Raw genomic sequence first — 24,667 nt, 5'->3', positions numbered from 1 at the left:
TTGTTACAATCATCGATTTGTAATAATTTATCAATTTTAATTTGTGCATTGTTTAATTATTATTCTATATACCAATTTCTGATTATAACAGCGATATTTTGTTTCACTATAACTCCTCATTCTGCACCGTTGCCCACTTAAGACTCAATTAAAATTAATCAATATTTAACCTATGTCTTCCCTCAAAACTTAATAGGTCACACCTCCTTCTAATTAGTTTCAGCCACCTTGCGACTATGACGCTACCCATAGTTATTAACTTCATTACCTTTGGTTACCCTAGAATTCACAACTCTCATCCAAATTATTTCATTTTACACCATCTGGTGGCTAAAATACTTTGTCGTTTTATATGATCCACTAAGTTTTCTCTTTTTTTGCTAAAAGTTTATACGTTACAAAGGTTCAACTGCTGTGTTTAAAAAGTTTTTCTGAGCTGTTGAAAATGGTTTCCGTTATTCAATCATATTTATTTTGAGTTTTGCATTAATTTGACAAATAGTATTAGGGTCATGTCTTTTTTATTCCAGTTCCTAATGCTCAAGGATCGAGGGTATATTTCTGGGGACATGAACATAGAAGATAAGAACTATATTTTAACTAAGTATAGCTAGCCTAAGCAGATACAGATTACTCTTTGAATATTTATCTTTGATTCTAGAACTTCTTCAGCACGTTCATGTGGATAAGCTGTTTAAATATCTCATAGTAATTTTGTGCTTCAACAACTGCAGTGAGCAGTTTCTGACATTTCTGTGTGAACATTTTTGTGACTTCCTCTCATCCGCTAGTGAGCCGGTTTACGTTAGAAAATTCACATCAGTCCAGCTTACAAAAAAGCCTTTTATATTTAGGGATTTTTGTATTCACCATTGACCTCCTTTTAAGAAAAGAATATACTTCTTTTCATCATTGTTGTTGGATCTGAACATTAGAAATGGAGTTGTTTGTTCTTTTTGCGCTTGTTATAATTGCATCAGGTATTTCGACTTTGAGTAATTATTTCAAAAAAAATCCATATTTCTTTAATTATCGAAGATTTAAAGTAAAAACTAAAAGCCTTAATTAATCATTGGTAAAACAGGCTATGCAACTGCTCTCAAACTAGGCCTGTCTGGTAACTATTTTTGATATTGTCTTTTGGATGATGGATGCTAGTATATTTTATGTTCTTTTCTTAAGAAAATGTTACTGAGGGTGTTTATTTTGTGTTTTTTATCTTCTGTAGGGAACATGCTTAACAAATAAGAAAGTAGGCTAAAGTTCTAGACATGCTAGGCAACTTTTGCTAACTTAGAAAGGGGTTAGAAAAAAACTTTTAATAATGAATTCAGGACCAAAAACCCTCTGGGAAGGTACAGCTAAGCCACTGTGTTAACCTTCTATTCAACATCAGAGATGTAGAGGTCCAACATTGACACATTAAGATGGACTGCTTCAGCATTTGAGTCAGAGCTTCTGTTGTGAAAGTAGCCTCCAACTGAGTTGATTGATGTTTCCAGTGGTTAGAGAAAAATAGGGTCTGAATCTTGAATAAAAACACTTGCACCATTAATGGGATAAATATTCATCTCAACAGAGTATTCTGGATGGGATGCCAAGGGGTCCAAATTTGTGAAGACAGGACTTTTCTCATATTTGTTGATCTCAAGTGCTTTTGATGATTCTATAGGCTAGCCTAGTTGTTTTAAAAGTACCTTGGAGAAGAGCAGAGTCATTGCTATCACTAGATAAGGGCCACCAAGAGTGGTGCCATTTTTGCAGCCTGGTCAGCTAGTTCATTTCCATGTATATCAGAATGATCTGGAACTCACTGTAAAACAACCTCCTGTCCTTCAGATAGCCTACTTCCTTTGACCATGTCCCTTCTCTTTATGTTGTTAATAACTTCTAGTGCACTCTTTGGATCCAAGCAAAGGCTATTAACACTAGAACAATCTTTCAGACCACCCTTTATATACATCATGCTTTCTTTATTGCTATCACTTCAGCTTAAAAACTCAGTGTTTGTTTAGGTAGCTTGTAATGTGCTGTAACTTTGTTCTTTGATATAACAAATGCAGCTCCAACTGTACTTTAATCATCTACTTTGGATCCATCAGTATAAATATTCATTCAGGGAAACCCCTGAATGACTCCTTAATCAAATTCTGAACCTAGTGGCTAGGGCTAATCCTAATTTTCCTTTCTTCTCCATGATAGTTGAGCACTAAATTTTGCAACTTTCTCATGATACATACATGATACATGATACAGGTTACTATGTCTAGAACTTGCAACATTTCTATGATTGGTAAAGTTCTACCAAATCATATTATTGAGTTAGGACAATAGTGAATGCACCATTTGATGCCTTTTTTATGCTGATTACAAATTTAATAATCATTTCTATCAGAAATGAATCTCAGCCCCCCCCCCCTGTATATGCCAATTCAGGGTTAGGTTAGGTATATATAGGGGGGGGGTCTGAAATTCATATCCAATAGAAATGATTATTATATTTGTTATCAGCATAAAAAAAGGCATTGAATGGTGTATTCACTTTATTTCTAACTCTAAAATATGATTTGGTAGAACTTTACCCTATGATCTTTAGTTCTAGGTCAAATAGAGCACATTCAAATCAATCTTTCAAAGAAATCTAATTGATTTTGTTTGTTTTTTTTTGCAATTGTTTACAGTCATACACAGACTGGTATAACAATCCTTGATTTCACAGGATTTATTCCATCCAACCCCTATACTTTTACTAAACATATCATTGTAATAGTATTCCTTCTTGTTTCTAGATCTTCCAGGTCAATTTATGGTTGCAGGAATGACACTAGGGTCCTAGCTCCAGATGCAATCCTCATTGGTGTATTTTGGATTACATTTTGATTTTTAAGGGATGACTGATTTGCAAGATGATACACAACAGCTGCATATTCCAGCTTTGACCTAATGCATATGGTCATAGAACCGAATGAAGAAATCAGCTTTGCTTCCCCATATGACTGCAGTCAATGTCTTGATTATGTTTATCCTCCTAATACAGGCTGCTTTAATGCTTTCAATATGCAAATTCCAGTTTAAATGTACCTCTATTGTGCATCCCAGAAACTCTGTTTGGTCCACAAATTCAATTGGTATTCTATTTAGGGTTAAGAATGACACTTCAACCAATTTCTGTCTTGTTATGAGCACAGTTTTTGTTATGAGCTGCAAATCCCAAGTCAATGTCAGATGCCCAATTTTCAAGCTGTTCAAAATTAGATTTTATAGCTGGCATGACTGCTTCAGTTGTTCTCCCCATAGGTTATTGTCATTGGCAAAAATTCCTGCACTATAGTCATCATCATCTAAAGATATGTTATGTTTATCATGATATGCAATTTAATTGCATATCTAAGATATGCAATTTAGTTTATCATGAGCTGAGCCCTGAAGGACTCCACTTTTTCCTTTAGTAAATTCACTGGGAATAGTTTTGCTCACCCTAACTTACACTTCTTAGTCTCCTGTCTCTCTGCCTCTTTATCTGTATCCTTCTTTCCCATTGTTTTCATCATATGTTTGACATATGTATTAGCTTTGTCCATGTCTCATACCAAAGTCATTCTCATAATCTAGAGGTGGGTTACTTATTCTGTTTGGCTGTTTGTTCTACATCCTACATATTAAACTATATAGTTTAGCACCTCTCATTTTTTACACAGCCCTTCTTTGTGTCTTCACATTCACTGTTCCATCAAATGTAGAATAGAATAGAATTTTATTTTAAAATTTCTTTCACAGCATGTTTGCCAAATTTAAATTTTATGTCCAAAAAAGCACTATATATCTCATATATCATCAAAAGAATATGATGTTCACTTCAAACATAATTCATTGCATAGAAATATGTGAAAGAAAGTCATTATTTAATTAGAAAGTCAGAAATAGAAAACAATAAAATTAATGAAAAACATAAAAAAATATGATGCTATTCACTGGAATAGCTTTCTTTGCTGCTGTCAATAAACTTCCTTGAAATATGCAAGTTTTCGTCTGTTGATGTTTCTACATTCACTAATGTCTGAATTGATACTTCTTCAAGTTAATGTCTGAATTGATACTTCTTCAAGTTGGTGCCCATACTCTGGCCAGTTTGCTGTCTTCAATCAAAAGTAAGGAGTGTTTTTACTTTCCAATAGTGCTTGATTGCTGTTAACATTATGGCCCTCAATGTTGATTTATATAGGGCACTATTCAGTAAAAAACAGCGTATCCTCTGGAATTACAACAATATTCCTTGTGGCTAAGTTAGGACTAGTAAAGGTTCAGTTAATTGTTGTGTGACTACCAGGTAAGATGATTTTAACAGGTTTGGCAATCCTTTGTGAGTGGCAAGGTAAATGTTTGATTCTAAAAGAAACTCCTCCATACTCCTTTCAGACGAGTTCACAATGTTGCATTTGCACCAAATTTTGCTGTGTACATTAAAATTACCTGTTCTAGCCTGTTCATCATTAGCAGGCATTGTCTGTGACAGCTCATTAGTAGTTCCACCAATGTCACTGTTGTTTAAATTGGCATGGTATGTATATATAATGTTAGTGGTTGATTCATCTTGTTGAAGTACACTGCAACCATGGATTTCAACTTTATAGTCTAGAGAATCCTGCAGATCAATCTCCCACTCTATAAAATGTGAAGCCTTTTTAATGCAAATTAGTGCTCCACCTTTTATGGCTGTTGACCTGGCTTTTCTTACCACATTATGCCCTTTAAAGTGAAATGCATATTTGGTTGCAACCATGTCTCTTCTATGCAAATTTCATCAGTCTCATTTTCCTGACAATAATCTATAATAAAGTCCCTATTCTGTTTCATGACCAACTGGACTTTCCAATACAAAATTTTAATGTGTATTTTGGATATTTCAAGTTTTCAATCCAGCTTACAAACACTGGCAATCTTTTACTCATTGAGACGCCCCAACTCTAGTTCTTCAACTAATCTGTAAAGTCTCAATTCAATTAGATAGTGAAATCCTGCTCATTTCCAATAATTCAGCTTTGCAGAGTAAACCTATTATGATTTTTTATGTAGTTTCTTATTTGTTCAACATTGCCAGCTGATTCAGATATATTTGGTGCTAATCTTAGCAAATTCATCCTGTTGGCTGCATTCACATAGTTCTTAAATGTTACTTGAGCCATCCTGTATCCCATTTGATGTAGGGGTATGATTTCCTCATTAATTGGAATAAAAATATGCCCTTGGTCTATCAGGTGAGACATCATTTTTCAAAGGACACTTATCTGATGAATGTTTATTTGAAAAACATTGGCAAACTGGTTTCATGGCTCTGCAATCCTTTTACAGTTGACCATACTTCTGACCTTTATGGCACTGCATGATTCTATGATGGTAAACATGAACTTCTCTTTTCCTCCCACAAAACTAAATGTTTGGAGGTAATGTATCACCTTCAAATATTGTCATTATTGCTAAACTGTCTTCTAGTGTTTTTTTTTTTTTTTTTTTTTTACAGTTGAACCTTTTCTGTCTTACTACTTTATGTACAACCATTACACTTTGTAGACAGTCTATTGTTTCTTCTGATGTTGGGTTAAGAGGAACCCCCTTTACAATTCCTCTCACAACGGGCACTTTCATTATTGGTGTTATTGTGATATCATCAATTTTCCATTGTTCAGACTTATTTGTGCTGTATCTTCATTTTGACTATATACAGTCCTCATGGGTATATCCCTCATAACATCAAATTCAAGCATGTGGCTTGTGAGCAATGCTTAGTTGAAGGGAATATTCACATTTGCAAATTCTCATTTGGATGGCTTATCAATGCTCTGTCTATTTGTCTGAAGCAAAATGGACCTATCACTATCTGGAGAAACATCTCTTTTTTTACAGCCAAAATTCTGAATTTGACCCAGCCTTAACGTTTCTGTTGGTCTCTTGATTCCTTCAACATCATATGGGTTTCCAACTACTTTCATCTCATTAGTTACACACTGCAATGATGGAAATTGCTCTGTACTTAATGGCATAAATCTATAAGCTCTTGTCACAGTATAACTGGGGATTCTGTGCTGTTTCTTGTTTGGTGACTGAGTTTTGCTGAGCATTTACAAACTTTGATGATGCTGCAGCACAGACATGGCTATAAGAAGATAAAGCTTGATGTTGGTTATGTCAACCTGTTGAAGGAGGTACATACTGCTCAGGACCCAGCTGGCAGGGATGACACCAATTCATCATTACTGGATTGCCATTGTAGTAAGGATCTATTGTCCCTGAACCCCTTTAAGGTCTGGCAAATTGTTCATCTTCCCTAATTCACTTCAGTTTATATTATACAATTTTATAAAACTTTTAAAAAGGCAGAAGACTAGAAGTTCTTAAGAATCACAAATGCTCACAGAAAGATTACAAACTTGAAGCAAAGATTTTACATCCAATCATTTAATCTTTTCTTCTCTCTTGCACAGTTTCACTTTTGTAGCACAGAGATTTTTATAGGTCATCAAAGGTTAGTGCCTTCTAGAGGGAGAAAGAAGAAAGGTGGACACTTCCAAATACTTTCCTGGGACTTTTTTTTTGGCAGTGCCTTCTAAGAAGGCCTTATTCTAGCATCCAAAGCAAATAGAAGTACTCTAAGATGGGTCCCTAGACACTTGCAGATTGAAAGTAAGGATGTAGCAGATGAAGCCGCCTATGCTCAAAGATCAGAAGAGTAAAACAGAATTGGCATAGGAAGGTTGGATGTAACCAAACAAAGCAAATGCTGAAGATAAGAATGATGACTGAAGTCATAACAGGAATTGGATATTTTGGAAAACACCTTTCCTAAATGGCCAAGGGCTGATTCTGCTTTTTGCCAAAAATGTAAGATGACTGTGAAAACAATGAAACATCTGGTTGGGGAATCTCCAGCAAGGAGTCCAATTGGCTGGAGATTTTTATGGGTTAAATGCTAAGTTAGATGACATATAAGTGGAAGGAAGAGTCCAACTGCTAGCAAAGTATATGAGAAGAGTGGGGAGGTCATTTCCATTTTTGGTTCTTCCAACCAATATCTAGTTTGTTTTTGGGGGTGCAAAGGCAAAAGACCTGTGAGACATGAGCATCAACCCAAATTGTGTGGGTCTGCCCTGTTATTAACTTAAGTTATGGAAAAGCCAGCCACTGCACTAGTACCAATTCTTAATGTATAATATGCAGCATGTTTTTATTCATCAGATTATCATGTTTCCTTCCTTTCATTATAAATTTCTTCAAATAATATATATATTCACAGTTTTATTGGTCTCACCAAGTTGAAACTGAATTTTCTCATTGAGAACAGAGGAACCTGTTTAACAAAGAAGAATGTCAGCACAACAACAAAATATACTATTAGAGCTATATCTTAGACCATCAAGGGGGAGGGGGTTGTCAGAAAAGTAGCCACAATATTTGGAAAAGGCATAAGGTAAAGAATATAGTTGTACTATTTTAATTTGTTTAGCATGTTTCCTTTAGGGGAGACCAACCTCTACATATTTAGCCTCAGTATAACAAAACTCTGAATTGTAGGTTTATAGAGACAGGAAGCCCAGTAATAAGAAACCAACACTAGTGTAATAACTACTCGGAAAATTAAGTCAGATACCATTTGAAATTAGGGTTCCCCAAAATTATATGTTCTAATAAAAGGGATCTGTTTGATTCCATTCCTCCATCTCAACAAAAAATATTTCATTAGGATAGTACTATTAGACCTGTTATTTAATAGGGCTGTTTTTTAGTACCAAGATCTTGCATCTATCTGCAAAGATTATTGTTTTTTAATGCATCTTTGTTCTAAGATCTTATAGCTCACTGTTAGCAAAAAGTGTCAAGAACACCATTTTTCTGCCATATAGAACAATGATGACAGAACTTTGATGATATACTCATCATTGTTCTCAGATCACTGATCAGAGCAGAATAATGAAAGACGTTTTGCATAAAAACAACAAAAGGTCTAAGATCTTAGTTCAAAGATATCACTTTTATGTGATTTCTGACAAAAGATGTAAGCACATTGATGTGTGAAAAAATGGCCCTAATGATATTTCTAATTATATTGTTTGCTTTCTTGACAATGGATACCCTCTTTGATGGTCCCATATTTAGCTGTAATTATATATTATGGTTATTGATGTTGAATATCAAGTTGCACTATCAAAAGATACAGCAGAATAAAGTAAAAACATGCAACATAGGACATACCACCATTTTTTTAATGTAAGAACTTCAGTTTTTGTTGATTTTTAGCTAAGATTAGGTAGGGGTGATAAGACCCAAAGGGGAGAAAAATTAGGGTGCAGTGTAAAAACACAAATATGAAATTCAAAATAAGGATAAAATATGGAATCCAAAGGTACTGTAGGCATCTAAGGTGAATGTTATTCAATAAAATGTTTCTTTCTATGGAGCCACTAACCTAAGTGTCTAAAATCTCTATTGTATTACCTAGGAATGGGGTTATTACACCATTGAATCTGCATTCTTGGTGGAAATTGCAGTTTGATTTGTATTCAATATAAATTAACTGTGAACCTGGAATGATTTGTTTACTAATGCCTCTTTTCCCTGCACAAGTTCCATCACTTTTCAATGTTCCATCATGTTGAAAAGATTCTCTTTTCCATTTCAGAAGTCCACTTGTCTGTGTTTTTGAAAAGTGGTCAAACTGTTATTCCACCCTAACTAGAGGATATAAAAAAGTTTTCAAGTACCAGCCTTCTCTCTCCATTCTAGAGACTGAAGGCCTTAAATCATGGCTAAGATGATCTTTTGAAGGATTTGTCTTTGCCCATTCTTCCTCTGAAGCATAATAAGCTTTTATAAACCTAGGCAAACTTTGTGCTATAAAAGTGAAATTTTGGAAATAAATCTATAGCCTTCACAGAGCCTAAGAAGTGTTTTGATCTTCATGATTTCACCAAACCTTGATTTATATGGTTTAAAAAAAAAAAAAACTTGAAGAATATATCTTGCTTGAAAAGAAATATCCAAGAGAGTTTTAACACCTACTTTATTTGTTGGAATTGCGTTTTGAATACCTTAAGTTATCCAAATTAAGGAATATCAAAACCAAGCAGGATAAGGGAAAGGTTTGTTTTCTGAAGTTGACAGATATAAGCCTCAAAAAAGCAAGAAATTGTAGTTAGGATTTTGAAATCTTGTAAACCAATGCCTAAGTTTAGCTTTAGATCCATTTCTTTGCAAGTTTCATTTGCCTAGCTCAACTACCTTGCAAGCTAACATAAAGCCTGTCATGTAGAATTTTGAACTCTAAATTGTAAAGCTTGAGGGTTCTGTAAAAATGGCTTATCTTTCAGCAAAAATTTCATTTTAGCTCAATTATCCCAAACTTTCTTGCCATGGCTTGTCTGCAACTCTCACAAGTAAAGAAAACGTCAAAATATAACCCTGATAAAAATTCATGCTAAATTACCTGGGGAGCCAATTTATCCAAATCCTGTGCAAGGATTCTAGGTCTTCTACAGAAGCGGGTTCTGTCTTGGCTTCCATATTTCAGTGACAGGGATTTGAAAATACTATGTTCAAAAAAATTTTATTTCCTCTTGGATTTCTGTAAGAGAATTTTCCAGTGCTCAATAATGCCACAACTATACTACATTTTGACTCAAATAATCTACATTCCCTTTCCATTCTTTGCCTATGGCAATTTCTGACCAATTTGGTAATATGTACTTTGAAAGGAAGTTAGCTAACATTTGTGGACTGAAAGCCATTTGATTCTTGGACACTACAAAGAAAAAAGCAAAAGACTTGTCAGTTATTTCTGTGACATTATGAAAGATGGCTTTGGTACCAAAAAATGCAATTTTGCAAAAATAATCTTTTATTCAGTTCAATCAGGACAAATTTATGAAAGCTGTGCAGATATGAGCTGTAGCTATTAATTAAGTCATGAAATATCCCTTTAAGGGGCAACCATACTTGAAGCAACCTTTCTATCTCTCCCATAGTAAGCGTTTTGAGTTTGTCTGACATTAATAGTTGAGGCAGTTAGGCGGTCTCAGTCTTTTCTAATAGAATAGAATCGGGTGAACATTTTGATTTAGCAAAATGCTAAAGCCAACACCTAATTTTCCTGAAATCCCCAAAAAAAACTCAAAAACCTATTTTGGGTTTGCCTGCAAGATTGCTGCAGTCAATATTGTCATAATTGGTACTTAAAAATGGAGCAAAAAATATTCTATTGAAGCAGTTGCAGCATATTTTTATAAAAAAAAAACACTTGCTGACTGCAGTCCCTTCGAATACTTTACATACCAATGTTTCAAATTGCTTATCACCTGACAAAGAGCCTAAAATACTTGGAATTAAATGGATGTGGGCGCATAAATTATGCTGAGGGGGTTAACACTTCCTTTTGTTCAAAATCGTAAGGAACCCCTTGAAGTCGCCCTCTTCAGGTTTGTTTACTCAAGTCTGTGTGAAATCTGATACCTTTGTGTTTGAGCCTTTTTGCTGACCAGGAAAAGGGCTCGAATTTGCCAAAACGGCTTTGGACTGGCGTCCCCCCTTAAGGAATTGTTGCCCTGTGCTAGCCATGAAAAATAAGGGTTTTGGATAAGATAAAATCCAGCAAGACTGCAGAAACTATTTGTGACTAGTTCTGACAACAAGTTGTATTAGGAGTCAGATGACTAAGACCTAGTAACTTCTATGATATTCAATATTGGTTTGCAAGCCAGTGAATAAATTCATAGTCTGAAGTTGTTGAGGCATTGATGTTGGTGTTGTAATTCTAAAATAGGTTAAACTTATTGGTCTACCATTTATTTGAGCCTGCTTTGAACCTCAGGGTGGTCTTATGACAGTCTATAGTTAGGATTGTGACAACAGCTGGTTTACTCAAGTGACTAGTGGGGGAGTTGGTATTCAGGGGCTCTGATTTTGAGAGCAAGGATTCTTGGTAAGGGTTGGGTTTTGATTTTAGGAATGAGATTCCCAGTTGTTTTCTCTTGAACTGGTTTAAGAATTTTTGTTCTTTGTAAATATTATTTAAAGACAAAGTTTTCCAGAATAAAATAAAGGGAAAATATTTAAGCCTTTATCAAGCAATTGTGACTTGATGAGTGACTGTTACCTTTCCATTCAATATTTATTTTGTGTTTGTGATGGGATAGCTTTAATTATAACATACTGAAAGAAAATACTTACATAGATAAGGATCCCATGTGCTGCTTGTACTTAGCCAATGCAACATGTTTTGATCTCCTCTGATATGAAGGCTACTGGAAAGAATTATCATTTCAAATTTTGTGATTTTAACTTGTATAATGTCAGCAATTACAAAAAGGTCACAGAAATATAACCCTTTAAAAGATAGTGTCACTCTACTGAAAAGTGAATGTATTTCAATGGTAAGTATGTTAAAATATCAACAGAAACAAAAGGGAATCAAGGGCAATCAAGGTTTCAGGAATGAATAGACAATTTTTAGAATAATTATGGCTGTGACCTTAAGTTTAATTTAACCATATTCTACTGATTTTGATTTTATCAAAGCTTTTTCTTTTGATTCTAGTTCAATTAGAAGCATGAGAAATTGATATCTAAGCAATAGTTTCAAAACTAACATTGTAATTTTGATGCCATCAGTTTAAATAGATTAAGCAATATATTGAATCAGCAAATCAATAATCACACATTTGACTTGTTTTTGGGCCCAACAGAAGATACTAGAAGGTTTTTAGCTGACCAGAAAATCCTTGGTCCCATTCTAGAGGGCTACGCTGTCATTCTTTTTTTCTACTTAGCTTTTTTTTTACAAGAAGTCTACACATAGCTCTGTTAGGGATTTGATTTTATCCCTAATATCTGTTTTGAAGGAAAATCTTTGTTTTCCAATTATTGTTTGAAATTTTATGGTGAGTTTTCTTAGCAAAATGCAAGTGGGTATTTTGGTAAATTGTGATTTAATAACCATAAGTTATGATAATTACAGCAAGAATTTGATCTAGGAGGCATATTAAACTACTAGTCTATTACTATTAGTTTATTAGTCTATAGCATATTAGTCTATTACTACTCATTCTTCTTTTTGCAGCTGAAAATAAAACAACTGCTCCCCCTACTACTGTGACATCAGAAGCTCCACCAAATATTACGACTACTACAATTACTTCAACAGCATTTACCACAACTACAGTGCAGCCAAACGCCACAACTACAATACAGCCAACCACTACAGTTACACCAGCACCAACTTCAACAAATGCACCAATACCTCCTGGACCTCCTCAGCCAGTAGCTGGATATTGGGTTGTCCATGATGAATATGCTAATGTAACATGCATAGTTGCGAGGTTTTCTGCAGTCTTCAAAGTTCCTTACATTAAAACAGATGGGCAGGTAATTATAGCTAAAATCCTTACATTTTTATTATTACATTTTACTTAACTCACTGACTGTCATCATTCATTCAAAATTTGAGATGTTTATTTTGAACCCTTCTTCTTGTAGCCCAGGTCTACCTTCACCACTGCAGATGTGGGCGTTTTATTGCCTATTTTGGGATTTTTGCTTTAGCCAAACACCCAAAAGACTGCACCAGTCTTTGATGTGGACTGCAACAGGAGATGGTTTGAAATGCAGTTTAGAATACAACTGATGAACAATTGTGTTGTTATTGTGCATACATATATGCAAATGCAAGAATTAAGACTTATTCTAAAAGAAACATTGCTTGGGAATATGGTCTTTGCAAAGTCAAAGTTTCTGAAGGGTTTCTTAGCCAAGGTGTTTCTGCTATTAAAAAAAAAATATCACATTTGTTTTTAGAAAGACGGTTTGATATTACCTGTGAGTAAATTAAATTACTAATTTAAAATAATATTTGGTACTCCTATGTTAAGTGCACTCTTATATACTGCAATGGAAACCAGTCACCAAAAACCTGTTTTTGATGGGTTAATTTAAGACACCGCTATAGGGCAACACATGTATAGTGTGGTTTTCATTGCATATACAATATTTAAACTGTTGTTTTTTGGGGTTTAGGAGGGGGGGTACCTAGGTTAGGTTACGGAATAATATATGCTATGCTTTACCCCCCCCCCCCCCCTAGTGTGCAAATGTATAGCCCAAATTTTTTTCTAAACTATTATATATTCATCCTATTTTATTTCATTTGCATTAACCAACCTAAACTATATAAAAGAGTGCATTTAACATAGGAGTACCTAATATTTAAGCTTAAAGGAACCTAACATGGGAGTGAGGATTTTGCTCAGCCAAAGTTTCTACATGGTTTCTATCTGCCAAGGGTTATCTGCTAAAAATGAAAAAAACTTACTTTTTATGTAAGTTAATTTCGTATTGTGCCTTGCTTATCATTAAATTCTTCTGAATTAAAGCAATTTTGACGCTTAAAGAAACATGACGTTATGTATTTCTAAAAAGATGAAAAATGTTTTGTTTTTTTTTGTAAAATTATCATGTTCATCTCAATAAAAATATATCTTATACTATAAGAAACAATATGAGAATACAGTCTTTACCAAGTCAAAGTTTCTGCATGTCTTTTGAGCCAAAGAAGTTCTGCTTCCAATTGACATTTTTCATCAATTGATCTGATATTGTTTCTTTAAATAATGGGCTCAAATTAACATATTTGAGCAATAAATTAACATATTTGTAAAATTATTAGACAGCGCTTGTAAATAATCATGTTTATTTAAATGAAAATAGTTTTTGTGCTTAAAGAAACAGCATGGTAATACAGTCTTTGCCATGTAAATAGTTAATGTATGGTTTTGTTAGCCAAGGTAGTTCTGCTTACAATTGAAAGTGTTTCTGTAAATTGATTTAATGTTATTTCCTTAAATAATGGGATCACTTTAACATAATTTGATTCACAACTCAGCTCCAAAAACGAATTCTCTTCCTGAAGAAATTTTTGCTTAAAGAACTTGGCTTAATGAGGCCCCATAAGTATTTTGTATTTTGATCTGTGTCAACGTAGGCTATGCTCTTTTTTCCTAAACCTTTCATTTCCTAATAAGGATTTTTTTTTCTTCTTTTTTTAAGTAAATTTGGCCTACGTGGACTTACATCCCACTCATTCCCGCTAGAGCAGTGTTTTCCAACCGATTTTGGGACATGTGCCACTTGGGCATTTCTAAAATCTTGATGCCCCCACGTGATATTTAAAATTTTGTTATATGTAATTACCTTAAGGAAGCTTAAAAACTCATTAACTTGGTTTGTTTGGGGGTTTCGTCCTTTAGGCATATTTTCTGCTAATGAAAATATATTGTCTGTATACAAAATGTTTTTATACAATGCATGACATTATTGCAATACTATTGTGTACAGGGTTGCCACCGTTAGTAGGATTTTACTATATCTAGTAAAAAAAAATATCGAGTAAATTTAGAGGATCTAGTAAACTTTTCGAAATCTAGTAACAACTAGTAAAAAGTCATGACTTATAGTAAACAAAACTTTTTTTATTTTCCATGAATTCAGGGATAAAAATTATCCTAAATATATGACAATTTGCAATTTTGCTCGTCTGTTTTACAATAAAGAATTTTGCTTTTCTGTCTCATAGACAAACAAGCAGTCACTTATTTTCATAAGCAGTCAGTTCACTTCCGGCGTCTAAAGGTCAAAAAAATCAGCTTTCTGTGTATCAAATCTTACCAACTAAAAATGAAGCTATAATGACACTTGGATTTGTGATGATTGGGAATCTATTGGAATCAAAACAAAAGCCAACCACCCAAGGTAATTAGGTGAATCTCCTCAGTTTGAAAATTGTTATTGAGGAAAAAGGAGCCTGCTGAGAGAAATTAAAAGTAAAGATTGAGAAATATCCAAAAAAAGGATTTTTGAACTTGTAGGTTTCCGGAATTTTCAATCATACTATGAAAACGAAAGAAAAGAGGAAAAGAGAAAAAAAAGAAGAAAAAAGTAAAAAAGATTGTGAAAATCGCATTGATTATTCTCATGTAGTAAAAATTGGCGCTTGATGGTTCACAAGTGCGGCATAGCTGCATCCACAAAATTTTTTTTTGAGCATTTAGTAAAAACAGATGCGATCTAGTAAATTTTTCCTCTCCTATTTAGTAAATTCTTCCAGGTCAGTGTGGCAACCCTGATTGTGTATCTTTTTTCTCTATAAATGCACATAAATGTGATGTCATTTACAGGATTTTTTTTTTTAAATGAAGACTTAAATTAAATTAAGACTTAGCCAAACGGTGCATATACTGCTCTTGATACACCAAAATACTGCCATGCCTCCCCCCTCTCCTGATGCCTGAGGTGGTTTTTAAACGTCGCCCGAGGCGGCTTTCCATTTGTGTAAAGCTGATTAAGATTTTGAAGGTAATACTGTATTTCTATTTCAAGGCTGGTAATGGAAGTGTGGTTCTTAATCAAAATGCAACAGCGACTGGTACTTGCGGAGAAGTTGAGCAGACATTGGTTTTGAAGTGGTACCAAGTTGCAGAGGGAATTCAAGCTCCGAAACCGAATATTTTAACTTTCACTTTTACAAAGAACATTTCAAATGACATCTATTACGCCAAATCCATTGAATTAATGGCTTATCCAGATCTCATTTACTTTCCAAATGCAACTACCCCAGGTATTTTTTTTATTAATGTTTGCTCATTTTTTCTCTATGGATAGACATGCTTCTATTTTTGCCTTTTTCTTACCTTCTCTTTATTTTTGATTTAAAGTATGAATTAGGCCATTGCATTTTTAAAACTCAAGGTAATGTGGCCACATGCCATAGTCTTTTTTCTGTATTGTTGTTTCTTATGCTACTTTAAATATGAAAATACTTTAAGCGCTTTATGTTAAGTACTGGGAAAAAAACTAAATACTGTGGGAATACCTTATAATTTTTTTAGATTATTAACAAGATTTTAATTAGATTATAGAGATTTTAATTAGATTTAGATTTTAATTAGATTTAACAAGATATAATTAGATTATATTAAACATAATTTTTTTAATAAATAAGTTACTAAACATAAAAATATGTTGATCTGCTAGTGTTTTGCATATGTTTATGTCTCTCTTCTTTACATATGCAAAAATTATTTTGAGTTTCCATCTTTGTGTTGCTTCTATGGGTTTTTGCCACCTCCCTCATTACTACAGTTAGCATGCAGAACTTCTGGCCCTTGATGATGTCTGTTTTCGAGTTTAATGATAATTTTTTAGACTTGCATAACCTATTCTAGACAAGAATGGGTGTATGATGGGAACACCCAACCCTTCCATGTCATGACAGGGGTCAAAGGAGGTCATATGAAGGCTGTGTGCTACCACTGGTGTTATTTGTCCTCGTTATTGACGGATCTTTGGACATGTAATGGTCATAGAATCTGGTTAAATTGTAAGAAACTTGGAGAAGTTGACTTTGCTGTAGTCCTGCAAGCATAAGATCCAGCAATACCTCAACCATGTTAGAGATGCTGTCATTCTTTTTGGCCTAAAAATATATGGCAACAATCCAAAAAGGATGGCGCAAGATTTTTACTCGATTTAAGATGCGACAGCGTGATGACTGAGGAAGTCAAGGAGTTCAAGTATATAACTAACTAACAACAACTCACCGCAGCACCAAGCTGCCGAGAAACAACACAGCTATGCTCCTGTATCCCAATCTATTCAAAGTCTTCCTCTTTACACCCTCCCAGGAAGTTCCCATTTCCCTCAAATCTTTCCTTCCGACATCCTCCCATCCCAACTGAGGACGGCCTGTTGTTCGTTTACTCCTAGACGGTTGGCCAAAAGGGACAATCTTTGGCGATCTGTTGTCCTTCATCCGCAGAACATGCCCTAGCCATCTCAGCCTTTCTCTGATTATAGCCCTAGAAAGTGGGAATAAACCACACTTTTTGTACCACCACATTTTTCGTACAGGATCATGTTTGAAATACGGTCAGTCAGTCGGGTACCCAAAACTTTCCGTAGGCAATTTCTCTGGAAAAATAATCCAGCAAATCTTCCTCCATTTTTCAGAGTGCCCATGCTTCATAACCACATTTCACCACTGTCAACATTTTAGCTTCCAATATTCTAATCTTGGTTCGCATTTTATCTTCCTATTCTTCCGAACTTTTTTAATTGTGGAAAAACACCCTTTGCCTTGGCTATTCTGCCTTTAACATCTTCACTGCACCCACTGTCTTTAATGATAATACTAATAAGGTAAGTGAAGCTGTTCATTTGATCGATCTTTTCGTTCAAGTATATAGGGGGGCGCAATCGACAAAACTGGAATGTCCATGCAAGAGTCAAGCTCAGAATCTCGGGCAAATACATTCTTCAAGAAAGTCAAATCCTGCGCAGCTAGCAACACTCAAACTGAAGCTAGGAATGTTAAATCAAATTGACGCTTTGCTGTGATTGTGGAGCCTGATATTTAGACTAACAACTTAAATGAAACTCTTTGCGTTGGAAAACGCATACTAAATATCCATTGAACCCAAAAAGTAACAAACACTACTTGTATAACAGAAGACCTCTCCACCACTAATAATCAGAGTGATCAAATACCGGAAGTGGAGATGTCTCGGGTACGTTATTCGCAAGCCCGAATCTCGAATACTAATGACCTTCCTCTAATGGCAGGCACGCAATACCGGGAGAAGAGGAGGCCCAAAAACATGTTGTAATACAGTTACCTACCTGACCTCACCAATTTCAAAGCCTCGCTCCAATAGAAATGGGAGGATGTTTGTGCGACTTAAGTGATGAAAGATGAGAATAAGAGGAGTGTAGAGAAAGCAATTAAATATGAATTAATGAGGTATAAACTGGAAGCATGGATAAGCTTGCCCAAGGTCTGAAAGATGCAGCCAGATGGCATTACAATATTGTACTGGTATGTTAAGAAATTGAGAGGGGTAAACAGTCAAGATTTGTCCTAGTTGAAGAGAGGAACGGGAGTCAATTAGTGATAAGGAAAGATTTAAAGAGAGATGTGCTGAACATTTTGAAAAAATGCTTGGCTAAAGTGTCGTAAGGATATAGGAAAAACATTGTAAAAAATTGGAAGAGAAGGAAGATTTATTTTGCGAGGAAGATTCAGGGACAGTGCTAAAAGTACTAAGGCCATAGTTGCTGATAGTGTGGTAAATGAGATTTTGAAATATGTGGTTGTGAAGTTCAGAGATAAATTGCTGAAGACTTTAAAAGGGGGAAGTTTCTAGCTGTTTTAGGTAAACTTTAATTAGATCCCCTTACTAGAAAGATTTTAGGAAGAACCTTTTCTAAAGGCTTTTACTGGGGGATGGGGGGGGGGGTGGTAGGATGCTCTGACGAAAAACTTCACTCTTAAATTAATAAATGAGAAGTGCCTGAATCATCATACCCCATTAGTTTTTGGCTTTTAGGTTATTAACAAGCGTTTGCTGCAGCCAATAGAAGAGCTTTAGCAAAGGTCCTATCTTTGTATAGTATACCATGCAAATATATTTGAGTGGCAATTGCTATGTACGGAAACAACATTGCTGCGGTTTAATTCAATCGCCTCAGTGTTTCTTGAGTGCAAATCACATTTGTAGTCCCATATTTGTTCGTTTTCGCTCCCATTTTGGCACTCTTCATGATAAGCAGCTATCAGGAGGCGTTTCTGTTATACATATCTGCTTTGACTTCTCCTTTGGACTGCTATTACGGCTGCAACGACCCCGTATGAAGCTGCTATCCCATTAAAAGCTGTCAGAGTAGAAAACTGATGAGTATCAAAAGTAGCTAATTCTTGATATTGTTCTTCTTTTTATTTATTTTTTATTATTATTATTTTACTCTGCCGGTTATGTGCATTACAAGGATAAAAAATTAAATGAATGTATACGCACTGCAAGTGATTGGAACGTTACAACTTTGAACCAACATGAAAGTACACTTTTGGGTAATGAAGCATATTTATATAAAAAAACACGTATGTGTTACATATTATTTTATAAATACCAGATCCTGCTGGAATTTATAGTTCTTAAAAATGATTATAAAATAACTATGACATTCTATCCCAGATAAAATTCGGAATATTTACGAAAGTTCTAATTCAAACCACGAGTTTAAGTAAACTATACAAGAAATAGATGATAAATATGATTTATTATATTTATATTATATGATTTATCATATTTATATCAATTTGTTTATATCTTGAATTATAAACTAATTCCTACGGGAATATGTATTATGGAAATGGTTTTATCCGTTATTAATTATTACTCTGATGAAGAAACTGATTATCTGCTAAAAAAAGAAAAATAATTTCGTGCTTTAAACAGCGAAAGAAGGTTCAACGACATAAACATGGCTGCCGAATTAATTGTAGAAATTGCAGAAAACTTAGCATATTATAACCGCATACTTCTATTTCTGAAAAATGATCTGAGTGTATGAAATTAAGAGGATCATAAGGAGAGAATAAAAAGGGGTATAATAATGAAGATAGGAACAATGGTATTGGTATTTATAAGAACTGTCTATCGAATACCTATTCCTAATATTACAAAAAAAAAAACTACGAAAGAGAGGAATTATCAGAGACAGAGACGATACTCCAATAATTTTGTGCTTACTATATATATACTGTTTTTAAACACTTAATCTCTTAAATTTTTGTATACATTTCATATTTACAATAGTTCAATAACTTATACAGTTATATCATGGTTGTGGAAGTAGCTGCAACCTAGTTAAAGGTAGACTTAAAGATTGAAGAACAAACAGTTTGATTATTAAGGATTGATTTGACTATTTGGATCCGAAATCCTTCACCTGTTTCTAAGTCTTATTAAAAGTTTATATTTAATAAATATATTGTATTTCATAATAAAATTTATTGTATATTTTTAGTATAATTTTATGTTATATTGTTCATTTTATATTATTTTATTTAAAGTTTAATTTTGTGATTCATAATGACAGATGTGTTCGTTTGGATTCGAAGTGCTTCATCTATTTCCAATCTTATTGAGAGTTTATATGTATTAATGTATGTTATTTAATAATAATTTTTAGTTTAATTTATTTATCTATATTTAATATTATACAAAAAAAACGTTAATTTTCTGTATTCAAGTCATATTTTCTTTTGTCCTATCTTTCCAATGTACTAATTTTTAATCCTTTATAGATTATGTAGAATCAGTCCTTTCGGACTCCTACTTGGACTTTTTCCCTGCTCACTTAAACAACTCCTATGCCTGTCGATCGGAGCAAATTTTCAATATGCCTCAACTTAATACCGGTTACCAAACACATGGAAGTATTACAGGCATGCAGATTCAGGCTTTTAGGAATACTGGAGATGAAGAGTTCGGAGCATGTAAGTTTTTTCCTTCCTTTGTTTGTATATCCTTCATTTATAATGTATCTCATTTTTTCATGTATTGGCCTTTTTATTAGAAGCACTTCAGAACTGGGAAAACTGTCCCCCCAAATTTGTCCCTTTTTTCTGTACATCATTTTATAATGTTAATTGTTACTGCGACGATTGATACAGAAGTCTAATCAAATACTCTACAAATTATTGTACCCAAACATTATAATGAATAAAAAACAATAACTGTGTAATTCTTAGTAATTGTAATAATTTTTAGTTGCGAAATTTGTACAACCTTCCAAATTTTCAATATTGCAAGATAAAACATTATTATTTAAATAGCCATCTGCCTACTCTACCTCCTTAGAGAAGAAAAATATGTAAATCTTAGTCTATTAGTCTTAAAGAAAATGTTTCTCCCTTTTTTTACATAAAAAAATCTAAAGTAATTTGTAATTTGTCATTTTGTAATTTTTGGGGGATTTTGTTTTTACTAAAGTAAAGTAGAGGGTGCAGTTAGTAATGAAAATAATTTATAAATTATTAATTAGTTAATAAATTGAAAATAGTTCGTTAATAGATGAAAATTTTGTTAAAATCTGGCCTGAAAATTTTGGGAAGACCGGGGGGGGGGCTAATTAAGAATTTGCCCGAACTCAAGAGAGGGCAGAACCGCCACTGGATGTAATGAAGTATGGTCTTCCCAGTGACAATCACCATTGTAGTTTTTGTTGCACCACTTAGCTATTTTTAAACAAGAAAAACGGGTTCTATTTTTCTATAAAGCAGTGAAATACAAAACAATTAATTATGCACAAAAGCTCCGAATATTTCGGCCCCACATCCGGGAGCCTTTCTCAACGGAAAAAAAAAACTTAACTTACATCAAAATAGAAAATACTAAACACATAAATATAAACAAAAAAAAAACAAAAGAAAAAAAATAAATAAATAGGAAAAAAATATAAAATATTAAATAAACAATTCCATGCACTGAATGTATATAATGATTCAACTCGCCTAAGCTCGCTTAGTGTGGTCTAAGAAATTATTTACACTTAGCTATATTCCTAGAGTGGCAGTGTCTTATCCTTTGTAACCAACATTAGTATATTTTTGAGAGTTAGGAACATTGTTATTATTTTTAGTATATTTTTGAAAAATTTTCACTTGAGGGTCCTTAAAAAAATTGAAACCAATTCCGTGAAATTTGAAGGTGATTGTAAATAGATACAGAAGAAGCTGTAGAAAGAGAGAAGCAAAATAAAAAGAGTTGCAATTTTCAAATGATGTAAAAACAAAAGGTAGGGAATTTCCGACATTGAAATTTTTTCAAATATATCCAAGAGTCATCCTCAGCAAAACGCTTTTATAAATAAAATAAGATATACAATAAAATGCAATCTTTAAAAGTAAAATTACAAATTAAAACAGTTCTAGAATCATTATTTCAGTGATGTCCAACCAGTACTTTGAAACTTCTAGGAAATTATTTAGTTAAACTGAGTCCTGGTTAAGCTTCGTTGAAGTGATGATTTTAGGACTGTTTAAGTTTCGCTTTTATTTTTAAAGATTATATTTTATTATAAGTCTTATTTTATTTATAATTCGTAAACCTTCTGTTAAATCGATGTCGTAGAACTCAAAAGTGGACGCTAAACTGCTTTTACAACTCCAAGCGATATAGAAAAAGAGAAAATAAAGGTCACTTGTTAAATACGCTTACAAAATATGGCCCGAAGGAATTTAAAAACTTCGTACGGCACTTAACGGGTTGTAGCTTGTTTTGATGCCTAGTAATTCTGTTGATATGCACAGATAGTGGGAAAACAGATCGGCACTTCTCGTTTGCTAATAGTGTTTTTCCCAAATTTCATTATTAAACTATGTCTTTGAGCGAATAATGTGCCAAGTTCAAGAGCATTTTCGCTGAAGCGGGTTCCGAGTATTTTTAATAGCACGTATAATTTTTTTTGTTCTTTTTTAGAAAAGCTCTTGAATATAGAGCCGTGATATTAATTTAAGGCTTGAACAAATTTCACTGTTTGAAAATCCTCTATTGTTTTATCCCTCGTTTGTTTTTATTATGGAAAGACAGTGTGATCTTCGTCGTTATTTTTAAAAGATGACAATTTAATAGGAAACGAAGAAACCTAAAAATGTCGAATCTCCCAAGACAGACATTTTTTAGAAATATGAGATTTTCTGTTGCAGAAATAAAAAATGACTATGTCTTCTCCTTGTACCTTTTTTATGCCTCTTCTTCTTTGCAGCCGAAAACTGTTCTGGTGACACGGCCACCTCGGATGTTGTTCCAATTGCTGTTGGCTGTGCCTTAGCAGCTCTAGTTGTCATTGTTTTGATTGCATACCTCGTCGGCAGGTCCCGCTCCGCTTCCCGTCAGCGTGGCTACCAAAGCGTGTGATTTACCTTATGAGTCTCCAGGAAACCGCGAAAAACGATCTTGTGTCATTTTTAAAAGGGCTTTCTTAAGTTTAGTTGTAAGTGGCTTCTTTGAAGCTGTACTTTCATTTATTTTTTCTTTCTACTTGACTAAGATAGAATGTATGAGGTTATTCATACAGGCTATACAGCAGTGTTGCGACAAATTTAAGATCTTTTTATCTGCTGTCATTTGGAGCTAAAATGTTTATAAACTTTCTGCCTAAACTGATGCTTCCAAAACGAATCATTACTATATATGTTGGATTCTTAACTTTGTCGTTCCTCATTAAATAATCATAAGTAGCCCCTTCTTCATCTGTTCAAACAATGGGGTATTAGTTATTGACAACAATTACTTCACTTCTATTTATTAGTAACCAACTTCTTTTTTTTCCAATTAAAAGATAGATTATATTCACCATTTCAAAAATATAAATAAATCAAATACATTAATTTCTGGTCTGTGTTTCATAGCAATTCTTTTTCTTGTTTTTTTTTTTGTCTTTGTTTTAATATATGCGAATCATTATGAAAACGCCTAGAATATTTGGTGCTGTGATTATGGTTTATTTTTTCTTTGCTTGTATGTGCCTTTATTGTACGTACCTTATAGATCGTTTTTCATTCCCTTTCGGTTTCAGTGACTTGTGCCGTGTTTTGTTTCATTTTTCCTCTATATATTACGCAGTGTGGTAGATTTGTTTGATATTGTAGTAAAAGTTTTGAAATCTGATCAAGTAATCTCGTCTTATTGTCACTTTTAGAACCATTCTCATAAATTTCGTGAAAGATCTTAAAAAAATTAAGTTATGCAAGTTCATCATCAACACAGGTCTAAGAAATATCAGGTTGAGATATAAATTCTGTTAATTGAGATATAATATATTTTATGAGATATAAAATATATTTCTCAGAAACATGTCTGAATGAAAAAAGTGGTGCAAATATGGGGAAAGGGCAAGGGGATTTTCAGGTGCAGCATCTGTTTTTGTGCCATTCAGATAAACGTGTTTATTAGTTTGTTTTTTATTTTTCAGAAAAATTTTTGAGGAGGGGTGGCAAATACTATTGCTATCAGACTCTGGAAAGTCTTGTCTGAGAAAGTATTAGATCCACACTGTAACAAAAAGGCTAGCAAAAACTTGGTATTTTATATGGATTACCCAAGGTTTTGTTTTCAGGCTTCATAAATATCAAATGCTTCTATTTCTTCTAATATCAGCAGAAGGACTCATTCTTTCGGAATTTTCTTTGAAATATTTTGAAACTTGCAGAGAAAACTTATTTAATGTAAAGGAATAAAAATGTATCCTGATCTCATTAGAGCTCTGAATGAAAAAATGTAAGTGCACACACATATCCCTTATTTGAATGTATTTAGATTATTGGTATGCATAAAAAAAATGTACTGACATATATTTTGATGTGAGACATCATGCAACTGCATTTCATGTGTCTATATTTTCAATTTGGTCATATGAGAAAAAGTGCTATATTCAATGTAGCGTGTGCTACAGTTGGCAACCCTGTTTATAGGGCTATCTTTTTTCCAATGAAAGCAAATGGCAAGTCGCTAGTGTTGATCTAAGTAATCGGCTGGTCTATAGTTTCGTAAATTCCCCTCAAAAGTTTAATTCCTTTTTTATTCTCATACATGCTAATTTAAGTCTCAGTGTTGAGAATCCTTGAAAAACATACTTTTTTTTTCTCTTAAATTGATTTCCTTTCTTAAAAAATAGCCTGTGATTTTCTGTAGCATTTTTCTTCTTTTTTTTCTTTTTTTTCTTTCTTTTCTTTTTTTTCTTCTTCGGAAGTATTAGTTTAGTTTGTGAATTATAATATAATGTTGTACAA

The 24,667-nt window shown here is 33.6% G+C and overlaps 1 protein-coding gene across 1 annotated transcript; it reads left to right on the top strand.

Annotated features, from left to right (window-relative positions):
• Window positions 1–852: 852 nt before the first annotated feature.
• LOC148956960 (lysosome-associated membrane glycoprotein 1-like) lies at window positions 853–23,546 on the top strand. The gene is made up of 5 exons (XM_089087940.1): window positions 853–980; window positions 12,104–12,408; window positions 15,415–15,652; window positions 20,180–20,371; window positions 22,642–23,546. The coding sequence occupies exons 1-5, from the start codon at window positions 938–940 to the stop codon at window positions 22,791–22,793; spliced, it is 930 nt and encodes a 309-aa protein (XP_088944066.1). The 5' UTR covers window positions 853–937; the 3' UTR covers window positions 22,794–23,546.
• The last annotated feature ends 1,121 nt before the right edge of the window (window positions 23,547–24,667 follow it).

The sequence above is a fragment of the Artemia sp. Qi Xiang Cuo genome, chromosome 1, assembly GCF_049724085.1.
Source record: "Artemia sp. Qi Xiang Cuo chromosome 1, ASM4972408v1, whole genome shotgun sequence".
NCBI classification, from domain to species: domain Eukaryota; kingdom Metazoa; phylum Arthropoda; class Branchiopoda; order Anostraca; family Artemiidae; genus Artemia; species Artemia sp. Qi Xiang Cuo.
The sequence above is the reverse complement of the archived record's forward strand: the minus strand, read 5'-3'. Positions and strand labels throughout refer to the sequence as shown.